This window comes from Dromiciops gliroides, chromosome 1 (genome assembly GCF_019393635.1).
Source record: "Dromiciops gliroides isolate mDroGli1 chromosome 1, mDroGli1.pri, whole genome shotgun sequence".
In the NCBI taxonomy this organism is placed as follows: Eukaryota; Metazoa; Chordata; class Mammalia; order Microbiotheria; family Microbiotheriidae; genus Dromiciops; species Dromiciops gliroides.
In genome coordinates, this window is record NC_057861.1 from 536,496,288 (window position 1) to 536,508,552 (window position 12,265).

At 42.3% G+C, this 12,265-nt stretch overlaps 1 protein-coding gene across 1 annotated transcript in view; it reads right to left on the minus strand.

Annotated features, from left to right (window-relative positions):
• Positions 1 to 201: 201 nt before the first annotated feature.
• The window catches only part of LOC122751343 (cytochrome P450 2W1), a 36,929-nt gene continuing 24,865 nt past the window's right edge, over positions 202 to 12,265 (minus strand). The window contains exons 7-9 of the mRNA XM_043998352.1: positions 9,162 to 9,346; positions 1,286 to 1,427; positions 202 to 422 (exon numbers count right to left, since the gene is read on the minus strand). Of these exons, the coding sequence (XP_043854287.1) occupies positions 202 to 422; positions 1,286 to 1,427; positions 9,162 to 9,346 (548 nt within the window). The remainder of the gene's footprint in view (positions 423 to 1,285; positions 1,428 to 9,161; positions 9,347 to 12,265) is intronic.

Consider the following 12,265-nt stretch of genomic DNA (forward strand, 5'->3'; position numbering starts at 1 on the left):
CTTAGGAGGTTTTGATAGGGATAAAGGTAGAAAGCATAAGGACATTGGGGTAGCCAGGTGTAGGTCAAGGTGGTAAGAGGCCCCAGAACAGAGGATGTCAAGGGAACAATTGGCCCTTCTCACAGTTCTGCCACCAAGGGAAGATCATGTTGGCTTGTATTGCATGGTGTGTGTCATGTAATCAAAGGGGCATCCATTCCCTCAGTAGCCAGGGATTGTTCTTGCTGCTCTTCCTGAGGACCTTGGCACTGCACACACAGCCTGGGGCTGAGGCCTCATTGTGAAGGTTGCCTGGGGGGTGATGTCCAGATCAGGCTCTTTGATCCCTGGGGGTGGGCGAAAAGTGAATCTCTGAAGTAGGGTCACAAAGAACAGAAACAGCTCCATCTTGGCTAGACTCTCCCCTATACAAACACGGCGGCCTAAAACAAACAAACAAACAAAATAACCCTCAGAGTCCGGGTTCCTACTGCACTGAGGTAGACAGCTGTCTGTGGGGGTGTGATTTCATAGATGTGGAAAGTTTCCTTTGTCCCTTCCCACCCCACCTTTCCAATTATTGCAGCCCCAAGCCTCCTCCAGTGCCTGAGATCAGAGTTTTGGGTTTTTTGTTTGTTTGTTTTTTTGCAGGGCAATGAGAGTTAAATGACTTGCCCAGGGTCACACAGCTAGTTAAGTGTCTGAGGCTGGATTTGAACTCAGGTCCTCCGGAATCCAAGGCCAGTGCTTTATCCACTGTGCCACCTAGCTGCCCTCGGGATCAGAGTTTTAATTAGGGTGTGGCGGGGGGAACCATGGCTTTGCTCTGGGTGCCAACATCCAGAAGGCACAGCTCCTCCAGCCCACCAATCTCACATCCTTCTTCTTTACTCAACCCTAGGTTACTACTCCCAGGGTCCTCTTTCCAGAACCCCTCTTTCTTCTGGAATGCCCCTTCTCCTAGGAAGACATGGGCTGTCCATTGAGTTAGCCAGCTGTCAAGCTGCGATTCAAGCCAAAGCTCTTTGATTCCAAAACAAGCAATCTAAATGTACACAGAAGCATGTCGAAAAGCATAGGTGAAAGGGTAGCTAGGTGTTGTTGCAGTAGATAAAGCACCGGCCCTGGATTCAGGAGGACCTGAGTTCAAATCTGGCCTCAGACATTTGACACTTACTAGGTGTGTGACCCTGGGCAAGTCACTTAACCCTCACTGCCCTGCAAAGAAACAAAGAAACAAAAAACAAACAAACAAACAAAGAAATACATAGGTGACCTTTGTAAAAAGGGGAATTGTGATCCTTACCAATGGAGAAGGGAAGGAAAGCTGCCTTCTTCACAAAGTTCCCATCTGCATCCAAGAAGTGGCTGGGGTTGAACTCATTTGGGGTCTCCCACTGAGTCTTATCAAGAAGCACAGAAGTGAGCAGAGGAATTACTGGGGTGCCCTAGAAGAGAGGTGGGAATGGGGAGCATGGGTAAATGAAACACTTTGAATTTAATGATCTATTTACATATCAATGATAGTATTAATAATAGCTAGTATTTATATATGTATCTAGACATACATATACATATCCATACACATACCCATATCCATACACACACACATACATACATATACACATACATATATACTATCATTAATACTATATATCCATATCGATATCTATATCTTTATCTATATATAAGTTTTGCAAAGTGCTCTATAGGGTGCAGGACCTGGAGTCAGGAAGACTCATCTTCCTAAGTTCAAATCCAGACTCAGACATTTACAAGCTGTGTGACCCTGGGCTTCAATTAACCCTGTTTGCCTCAGTTCCTTCATCTGTAAAATGAGCTGGAGAAGGAAATGGCAAACCACTCCAGTATCTTTGCCAAGAAAATCCCCAAAAGGGGTCACTAAGAGTCAGAAATGACTGTAAAAGAGACTAAATAACAGCAACAATTACTACAAGTATTGTCCCATATGATCCTCACAACAACCCTGGGAGGAAGGCACTATGATTATCTTCATATTATAGATAAGGAAACTGAGGCAGGCAGATTTAAATGACTTGCCTCACACTGGCACAGCTAATAAGTGTTTAAAGCTGGATTCGAACACAATTCTTCCTGACTTCAAGTCTAGTGCTCTACCCACAATGTCATCTGACTGCTTCAAAAATAGCATCAGACTGGAAGTTGCAGAAAAGGCACCATTCTGCAATGGTAGAGAAAATCCCTCCATAGTAACTCCCTACACCAATGAAATCCTTTGTCCCCAACAGATCCAGTTTAAAATTTTTTTTTTTACATTGTATCCCCCAACAGAATGTAAGCTTCTTGAAGGCAGGGACAATTTTTCACTTTGCCTTTATGTCCCCAGTACCTAACACAGTGACCCTCACAGAAAAGATATTTAATAAATGTTTGTTCAATTAAATTGACTCTTCTCCCCTCTCATTACACACTCTCATTGGTGGCAGCTAGAGGATGCAATGGATAGAGGGCAAGACATGGAGTCACCCTGGGCAAGTCACTTAACTCCAAGTTACCTCAGTTTCCACATCTATAAAATAGTAATAGCACCTAACCCCGCCCCCCCAGGTTGTTGTAAGGATCAAATATGATATTTGTAAAATACTTTGCAAACCTTAAAGTTCTATGTAAATGCTAGCTATTATTACCCTGGGCCTGCCTGTCCTCTTATTGCCCCTCACAGCCTCAAAATGTGATAGAAATGCTTCAAGGATCATAGATTGAAGGCTGGAAGGGCCACCTAGTCCCACCCCATCATTTCATCAGAGGATATTGACACCTAGGGAAAGGAAGTGATTTCCCCAAACTACCACATGGGTAATTGGCAGAGCTGGAATTTTAGTGAAGGTCCTCTGTCTCCAACTTCCCCCCATACTTGATCTTTGGATCAGTTTTCCATGGTGGATCATGACAAATAGTTCACCTCACTAGAGACAAAAAGAAGTCTCTTAAGGAGAGGAAATCCTTCTTATGTGTGGATTCAGAACCTGAAATGTCAAATATTCAATGCCTCCTGTTCCTTGGTGCAGAATAGACTAATTTTTCCTGGGTAATAGCTGCCTGCTATTACCTGAGGAAGGTCCTGAGCCCAGAGCAAAGTTGTTGTTTGTCCTTCATTCTCAAAGAGGACCGTGACATTAGGAGGTGATGCCATGACTTGTACTGAATTGGATTTGAGTGAGGGAGGGCTGTGCAAGGTCACCAACCTCACTCTCTGCTCCAGAGCCATCTGAGTTCAGTGGCAAGATATATATCAGGATGACTGGAGATGGTCCCAGATGTTTAAGGCAATTGGGGTTAAGTGACTTGCCCAGGGTCACACAGCTAGTAAGTGTCTGAGGTGAGATTTGAACTCTGGTCCTTCCAACTTCAGGGCCAGTGCTCTACACACTGCACCACCCAGCTGCCCCCAGAGCAAAGTAGGCAAACTGTGCATACTCTTTGACTTAGCCATACCACCAATGGTCCTAAATAAATCCCAAAACAGTTACTTTCAAATAGAATAAAATCTCAAAATAGTTCTCCATAGCTTGAATCCTCAAATAGATCAAAGAAAGCAGAAAAGAATTCTGATGTAAAACAATACTTATAACAGCTCTTCTTGTGGTGGTCCAGATTGGGGCTATTCTCCCATTGACAAATGGCTTAAACAAATTGTGGCATATGAATGTTAGGGGATACTGCTGTACCATAAGAAATTATGAAATCAGCCATTTCAGAGGAAACCAGGGAAACTTCTGAACTTATGCAGAGAGAAGTGAGCTGATCTAGGAGAATGATGTAGACAATACTAACATTCTAGAGAAAAATATCTTGGAAAGACTATTTCTTTTGGGGAGGCAATCAGAGTGAAGTGACTTGCCCAGGGTCACACAGCTAGTGTCTGAATCCGGATTTGAACTCAGGTCTTGCTGACTTCAGGCCCAGTACTCTTTCTGCCTGTTAGAAAGATTTTAGAACTCTGATCCATGAAATGATAAACCATGAATCCGAAAGAATGAAGATGAAATGTGCCACTCGCCTGAGAGGTGATAAACTTAAAATGCTGGAGGAGACAGACATTTTTGACATGGATAATGTGAAAATTTGTTTTGCTGGATTACAGTTATGTATGAAGGTTTTTTTTTTATCAGCGTTTTATTTGTTCAATGTAGGAGAGGGAATAGTGGGAAGTAAAGATTAATTTTTAAGAAACACTTGTTAATTGAAAAACAATTTAAAGAATTTAAAAAATTTTAGCTATTACAGTATTTTATTGGGACTATTGGGCAGATAATATGGTTACCATTTGTGATTGAATAAAAGTTTGAGGATATAAACTCAAAAGGAAGAAATAGTTTTGGGTTTTGTCCAAGCCTTTCATTTAATTTGTGTTGCATAATCTACCCATGCAAATCAGCAATTTGTTTATAATTAATTGTTCTGGAGAGTTTCCTAGAACACCTAGGGATTCACAGACTTGCCTACGGACTAGTGTCAAAAACAGGGACGTGAACCCTGTTCAGAATGACTTTAAATCCAGTCAGCAATCCATTACCTACTTCTCAAAAGGGAAATTAGGAGATCTTAAAGACCACTGGAAACTAATTGTGGGTTTGTTTTTGCTCTGATAGTATCAGAAGAATTGAAAGGGTATTAAAAAAAATGGGTAAGCATCTTACCTCGATCAACAAGCATTTATCAAATGGCTACTATGTGTCAGGCACAATGCTAGGTACTGGGATGCAAATACAAAAGTGATACAGTGCCTGTCCTCGATTTGCTTACATTCTGTACTGGTAACAAATGTTGATTTGGGGTCTAGGCTCTTTTGGAGGCTCTCTGGAGTCTAACATAAATAACGAGGGCCTTCTGTATCCTTTGTAGCTATGTGTATTTGCAGGTGTTCATTTGTAACAAGCAAGTCATCCATCAGGCAACAAATTGACACGTTTCTTGGTAGATACTGGAGTCGTTTGCCGTTTTTTTCTCCAGTTCATTTTATAGATAAGGAAACTGAGGCAAACAGGGGTAAGTGACTTGTCCGAGGTCACACAGCTAGTAAGTGTCCGAGGCCAGATTTGAACTTAGGAAGATGAATCTTCCTGACCCCAGGCCCACGTTATATGCACTATGGCACCACCTAGTGGTCCATTGTGTGTTGTCATGTGCTAATATCTGGTAGGCATAGAAAGTACAAAACAGTTCCCTCATGGTCCATAGCCACGGACTACTTTGACCAATCAGTTCCTAAGTGTATACCCTTGGCTACCAAAGATATGTTGATGGTTCAGCTCAGAGCTAGCTTCACTATCAGGAAAATCACTTCCAGTCAGAAATATCATATATGAGTGGGACCAAATGCCCCCGGAGGGCAGCAATACCTAACCTCTGCTCCACCTCCCCTTCTCTATCTTCACCTTCCTCCTCCTTTGGGGCACTCATCATTAGTGAAGTGAAGGATCCCTGAGTCAGCATGGGATAGTCTCCCCTCTGCTCCCCTCCACATTTCCTTCTTGCTCTTGATCCACACTCTTGCAAGCTCCCCCATAATCCCTGGTGTTTTAGCTCTCTAGACTAATCTGGCCTATAATTTTCCCTGTGAGACAGATTAGATGTAAATCTTAATGTTCTGTGCTTGATAATTAATGAGTGAAATAATACTTTAGTTCTCATTTACCTCAGCACTGAGCCCAGTGCCTGGCATATGTTGTTATACAGTCGTTTTTTCAGTCATGTCCAACTCTTTGTGACCCAATTTGGAGTTTTCCTGACAAAGATACCAGAGTGGTTTACCATTTCCTTCTCCAGACCATTTTATAGATGAAGAATGGAGGCCAACAGGGTGAAGTGACTTGCCCAGGGTCACACAGCTTAGGAAGTGTCTGAGGTCAAATTTAAGCTCAGGTTGTCCTGATTCCAGGGCCAGTGCTCTATCCACCTAGCTGCTCTGAGAACATAGTAAATGCTTCATAAATGTTTCTTTGTTGACTTATTCAGACTAATGAAGATAAAATGGAGACAGACAAAGCAAAATGAATTTCTGGTAGACTTTGGAATCAGTATAGTAATCAACGAGTATGTTTGGGGCTCCTGTGAACCTCATTCTGTTAAATTGTATAATACACCATCTGGTGTTTGTTTTTTCCCCCCTGTTGATTGACTTTCCAAATTCTGCTCAGACCAACATCAAAATTATTTTGCTGACATTAAAATTCATTCACATTCCCTAAACCCACACACACTACTGGGAACTTCAGAAAAGGGCAGAAAGGGGTTCCTGAAGTTTGCTAGGAGATCCTGGTAGCTCAGTAGCTAATCTACATAAAGTTAATCTGGGGCTTGATGTCGGTCAGTCAGTTAGTCAATCAGCCAGTCCATCAGTGAGTCAACAAGCATTTATTAAGCACTTACAATAACCCAGAATCTTCCTGACTCCTGAGTCAGAATCATCCCCTGGTCTCCTAACTTGTATCGTGAAATAGATAAGGGCCTCACCTAATAGTCTAAAACTACAGTCTGCAAACATTTGAATAGCCTCAAACTCTTTTTCAGAATATCCCTGAATTTAACAAAACCCCAGGTCGCAGGAGGCAGTGAGATACAATGGAAAGAACACTCAAGGGCTCTGTAATTAGATGACATTGATCAACTCACTTAATTTCTCTGGGTCTCAGTTTCTTCATCTGCAAGATGAGGCACTTAGCTTGGCCAGATGACCTCTGAGGTCTCTTCCAGCTGCATAGTTCTATGACCAATCTCGGCCCAGTTCCCTAGAAGGATCTAGCCCCCCCCCCCACACACACACAATTAACTGTGGACATTTGTTCCAGCCCATGAAGTTTTCTTATTTGGACTCTGCTCTGTATATGTGGAAATTGATTGGGATGAACTCAACAGAGAGGATGAGACCAAATAAAGCAACACTCTGTCTGATCCTAATGAATACCTTGCTCCTGACCACATCTTATTTCTGAATTTCACAACATGTTTCTTCTAACATGGGGAATTGAACTGATTCCTTGTGTCCAATACCAGTCTATTCTGGTAGAAGGAAATAGAAGGAGATCCTATAACAGTGAGCAGTATTCGGAGGGCAGGAAAAATAGGAAGAGATGGATAAGGTCTATTTGTTGGGGCACTCACTGGGACAGAAGTTCTCTTCTCTCCTCAGATTCCCACATCCCCTGACCTTTCCTTCTCTCCTAAAGACGTCTTCTCATACTTTACTGAGATAATATGGACCATTGCCTTGTTCTCAATTCCTATAACCATAACCAGCCCTGTTATCACTCCTGAGCTACAGTCCCACATAGCCAGCTGCTTTTGGGACATCTCAAATCCAACATGACCCAAACAGAACTCCTTATCTTTTGTCCCCAAACTGTCTACTTTTCCAAACTACCTTATTACCATGGAGGACACAAGCATCCCCCCAAACAGCCAGGCTCACCATTATTCTTGGCTGCCATTACTGTTTTTTAAAAATAATAATAAACATTTTATTTAAAGTTTTGAGTTCCAAATTCTATCCCTCCTTCCCTCTCTCCCCTCCCTCCTCCCTGAGGTGGTAAAGAAATCAAATATAGGTTATACACTGGCATAATTCTTGACTCATTCTCAATCATCTCACTTATTCAATCCATCGCCAAATCTTGTAATTTCTACCTTCATAACATTTCTCTTCTCTCTTCTCTCACACAGCCACTACCCTGGGGCAAGCCCTCATTACCTCCCACCTGGACTATTGCAACAGTAGTTAACATTTATAAAGTACTTGCTATGTGCCAGGCACTGTGCTAAGCACTTTACAATTATTATCTCATTTGATCCTTACAACAACCACGGGAGGTAGGTATTATCCCTATTCTACAGATGAGTAAACTGAGGTAAACAACAATTAAGTGACTTGCCCAGAGTCACACAGCTACTAAGTATCTGAGGCTGGATTTGAACTCAGGTCTTCCTGACTCTAGACTCAGAACTCTATCCACTGCCCCACGTAGCTATTGGAAGGCAATAGCCTTGGTCTCCCTCTCTCAAGTTCCCCCCTCCCCCCAACTCTAATCCATTCTCCACTTGAGCCTCCATAATGATTTTTCTAAAGTAGAAGTTGGTCTGACCATGCCCCCTCTCTACTCCCTCATCAATAAACTCCATCATGCCTTATTACTTTCAGGACTAAATATAAAATCCTTTTTGTTATTTAAAGTTCTTTGTAACCTGTCTTTTCCAGGCCTTTCTAGGATTATACTTTACACCATATTGTGTATGCTACAATCTAGGTACATTGGCTGACTTTATTGCTGGTCTTCACTCTCCATCTTTTGACTCCACATCATTCATACCCATCATCCGCCATGTTTGGAATGCTTTGCCCCTTCACTTCTTCTTCAGTTTCCCTGGATTCCCTCAACATACAGATCAAATCCCACCTTTTTTTTTTTGAGGAGGGGTGGGGCAATGAGGATTAAGTGACTTGCCTAGGGTCACACGGCTAGTGTCAAGTGTCTGAGGCCAGATTTGAACTCAGGTCCTCCTGAATCCAGGGCCGGTGCTTTATCCACTGTACCACCTAGCTACCCCCTCAAATCCCACCTTCTGCATGAAGCCTTTCCCAATGTTCCCCAGCTCATAGTGATTTCACCCTTGAGATTGCCTTCCAAGCTACTTCCTTATCTTGTATGTACTTGGTTATTTACATGTTGTGTCCCCATTAAGACGTGGGCTTCTTGGGCGCAGTGCCTGGCGCATAGAAAGCACTTAAATGTAGTTGACTGACCCACAATAAGATGGTTGCTATTTATATAGCCCTTTGAAGCTTACAATGCTCTTTACAATTATCTCATTTGATGCTCACAAAAACCCTGGGAGGTAAGTATTATTATCTTCCTCATATTGTTGTTGTTGAGTTGTCACTCTCCATGACCCCATATAGGGTTTTCTTGGCAAAGATACTGGAATGGTTTACATTTCCTTCTCTGGATAATTTTATAGATAAGGAAACAAAGAAAAACAGGGTTAAATGCCATCCCTGAGATCACACAGTCAGTAAGTGTCTGAAGCTGGATTTGAACTCAGGTCTTCCTGACTCCAGGACCAACTGTCTACTGACAACACCACAAGATGTAAATTCTTTGATCAAAACATTGATTAAAGTCACACTTTCAGGAAAAGTTTACCTTAGGGAGAAAGTACCCTCTGAAATTGGTGTCCACCGATGTGGAGTGAGGAACATGGGGAAGAAGGGCAATGAATCTCTGAATTTCGTGAATTACTGCATTGGTGTAAGGCAGTGCCTTTTGGTCATCATACTCAGGCAGCCTGCTTGATCCTAGAACTTGGTCCAGCTCAGCTTGTACTTTGGCTAAAGGAAAAGATACAAAGAGTTTAGTCTGATCTGGTCCATTCTATGCTGTTAAGAGTGGCTTCTCGGGCAGCTAGGTGACACAGTGGATAAAGCACTGGCCCTGGATTCAGGAGGACCTGAGTTCAAATCTGGGCTCAGACATTGACACTTACTAGCTGTGTGGCCCTGGGCAAGTCACTTAACCCTCATTGCCCAGAAAAAAAAGAGTGGCTTCTCTGCTCAAATCGCCATCCATGTGAATACTTGGGAGATAGAGGCAGAGAACTCCCCTCAGGATAGGATGCCTGCTGCATGCCAAAGCAGTTGGCATAAGCCGGAGATTTAGATAAGTGATCCTCTGGTTCCCTTCAGGATCAAATACAAAATCCTCTGACATTCAAAGCCCTTCACAACCTAGCCCTCTCCTACCTCCCCAGGTTTCGTACACCTTACTTTCTCCCTAACATACTCTTTTATCCAGTGACACAGGCTTCCTGACTATTCAACTAATGAGATACTCCATCTTTCTCAGTTTGGGGCATTTTCCCCGGCTGTTACCCATGTCTAGAATGCTATCCCTCCTCTTCTCTGACTACTGACCTTCCTGGCTTCTTTTAATTCCCAACTAGAATTCCATCTTTTATGGGAGCCTTCTACATCCCCTCTTAATTCTAGTGCCTTCCCTTTGTTAATTATTGCCTATTTATTCTGAACATAATTTACTTTGTATATACTTGTTTGTCTGTTGTCTCCTTCATTAGACAGTGAGCTCCTTGAGGGGTAGTACTGTCTTTTGCCTCCTTTTGTATCCCAAGTACTTAGCACAGACCTTGAATATGTTGTTGAGTTGTTTTCAGTTGTGTCCAATTCTTCATGACTTCATTTGGGATTTTCTTGGCAGAGATATTGGAGTGGTTTGCTATTTCTTTCTCCAGTTCATTTTACAGATGAGGAAACTGAGGCAAACAGGGTGAAGTGACTTTGCCCAGGATCACATAGTAAGTGTCTGAGGATGGATTTGAACTAATGAAGATGAGTCTTCCTGACTCTGGCCCAGGACTCTATCCAATTTGCCACCTAATTGCCATACCTAGCACATATTAAGCACCTTTTAAAAATCAGCCACTGACTTCCATATTGGATGAAAATGTGACATTTAAAAAATTGATTTTCTTCTTAGGAAGCAATCAAACAATAAACATTTATTAAGAACTTGGAACATAGTAGGCACTTAAAAAAGGTTTGTTGATTGATTGCTTGATAAGAAGAAAATAGATTGATTTAAGTCACTTTCATCCAATATTCAGGGCAGTGGCCAATTTCTGCCCCTAGAATGAGAAGAAACAGTGTTAAAATATATAGGAAAAGCAATCAAACCACAAGCATTTATGAGGTATCTATATGTGCCAGGCAATATGGTAGGTATTTGAAGTGTGACATTGTGGAAAGAATGCAAGATTTAAGATTAAGAAGACCTAGGTTCAAATCCCACCCCCAATGTGATTATGTCGTGTAATTATAGGCAGATTATTTAACCTTCAGGGCAGCTAGGTGGTACAATAGATAGAGCAACAGGCGTAGAGTCAGGAAGATCTGAGTTCAAATCTGACCTCAGATACTAGCTGTGTGACCTTAGATGAGTCACTTAACCTCTGTTTGCCTCAGTTTCTTCAATTGTAAAATGAGCTGGAAAAGGAAAAGGCAAACCACTCTAATATTTTTGCTAAGAAAACCCCAAAAGGGGTCACAAAGAGTTGGACACAACTGAACAACAAAATTTAACCTCAGCAATTTAAATGAGGATAACAAGGCCTGTAATAACTACTTCACAGGGTTGGGTCATTGTGGGAGTTTTTTGGTGCAGAAGTGTGATTTAATTGTTTTGAGAAATCCCTGCTGAGGAAACTCCCTTTACTGGATTGCTTAATAACTTAGAATCTTAGAGCACCAAGGTTAGGTGACTTCCCGGTGCCAATGGGAAATGGAAATTCAATATTCTAGGAGGAAAATCCCTAGCACCAGGTGCTGTTTTATATCCAGTGCATCAGTTAGAGCCAGCACCTATGCCCGGATGTTCCTGGCTCCAAGGTCAGGTGTCCATCCATCAGTCAGGCTGTTTTCTACAGGCTTGTTTTGGGCCTCAAATGAGATTACATAAATGTCTCTGCAAATCAGATGAGATGGACTTAACAAACCTTAAAGTTCTCTCAATGCCACCTTTTAGACAGTCTGGAATCTCATAGGACTCCAGGTAACACTTAAGAGCAAGATGACCCAGTTGACAGAGTGCTGGGCCTGGGGTGGGCTGGGAAGATCTGAATTGGAATGTGGCCTTAGACACCTAATTGATATATGACCCTGGACAATTCACTTTATATTTCTTGACCTCAGTTTCCTTTTTGATAAAGTGGGCATAGTGGCCCTTCCCTTCCCTTCCTTTCCCAACTTCCCTATTGGCTCTATCCATCCTCCCTACACCCAGACCACAACCTCAAAGTCATCTTCAACCCCTTACATTCACCCCACATATCCAATCTGTTGTCAGCTCTTGTCCTTTCTACCTTCCCAGCATCTCTCACCTATGTCTCCTTCCCCTACTCACAACACTAACACCTTGGTACAGGTAGTCATCTCCTCACACCAGGACTATTGCTAAAGCTTTCTGATCTGCCTCCCTGATTTAAGTCTCTCTCCATTCCAATATATCCTCCTCCCAGATTTCAAAGTGATCTTTCTAAAATGCAGGCATGACCTTGTCACCCCCCCCCCCACTCAATATACTCCAGTGACTCCTTGATTACCTCCTGCATCAAATATATGACAAAACTCCTTTCAGCTTTTAAAGTCCTTCATAACCTGGCCCCTTCATACTTTTCTAGTCTTCTTCTTTTTTTTTCTTTTTTGGTGAGGCAATTGGGGTTAAGTGACTTGCCCAAG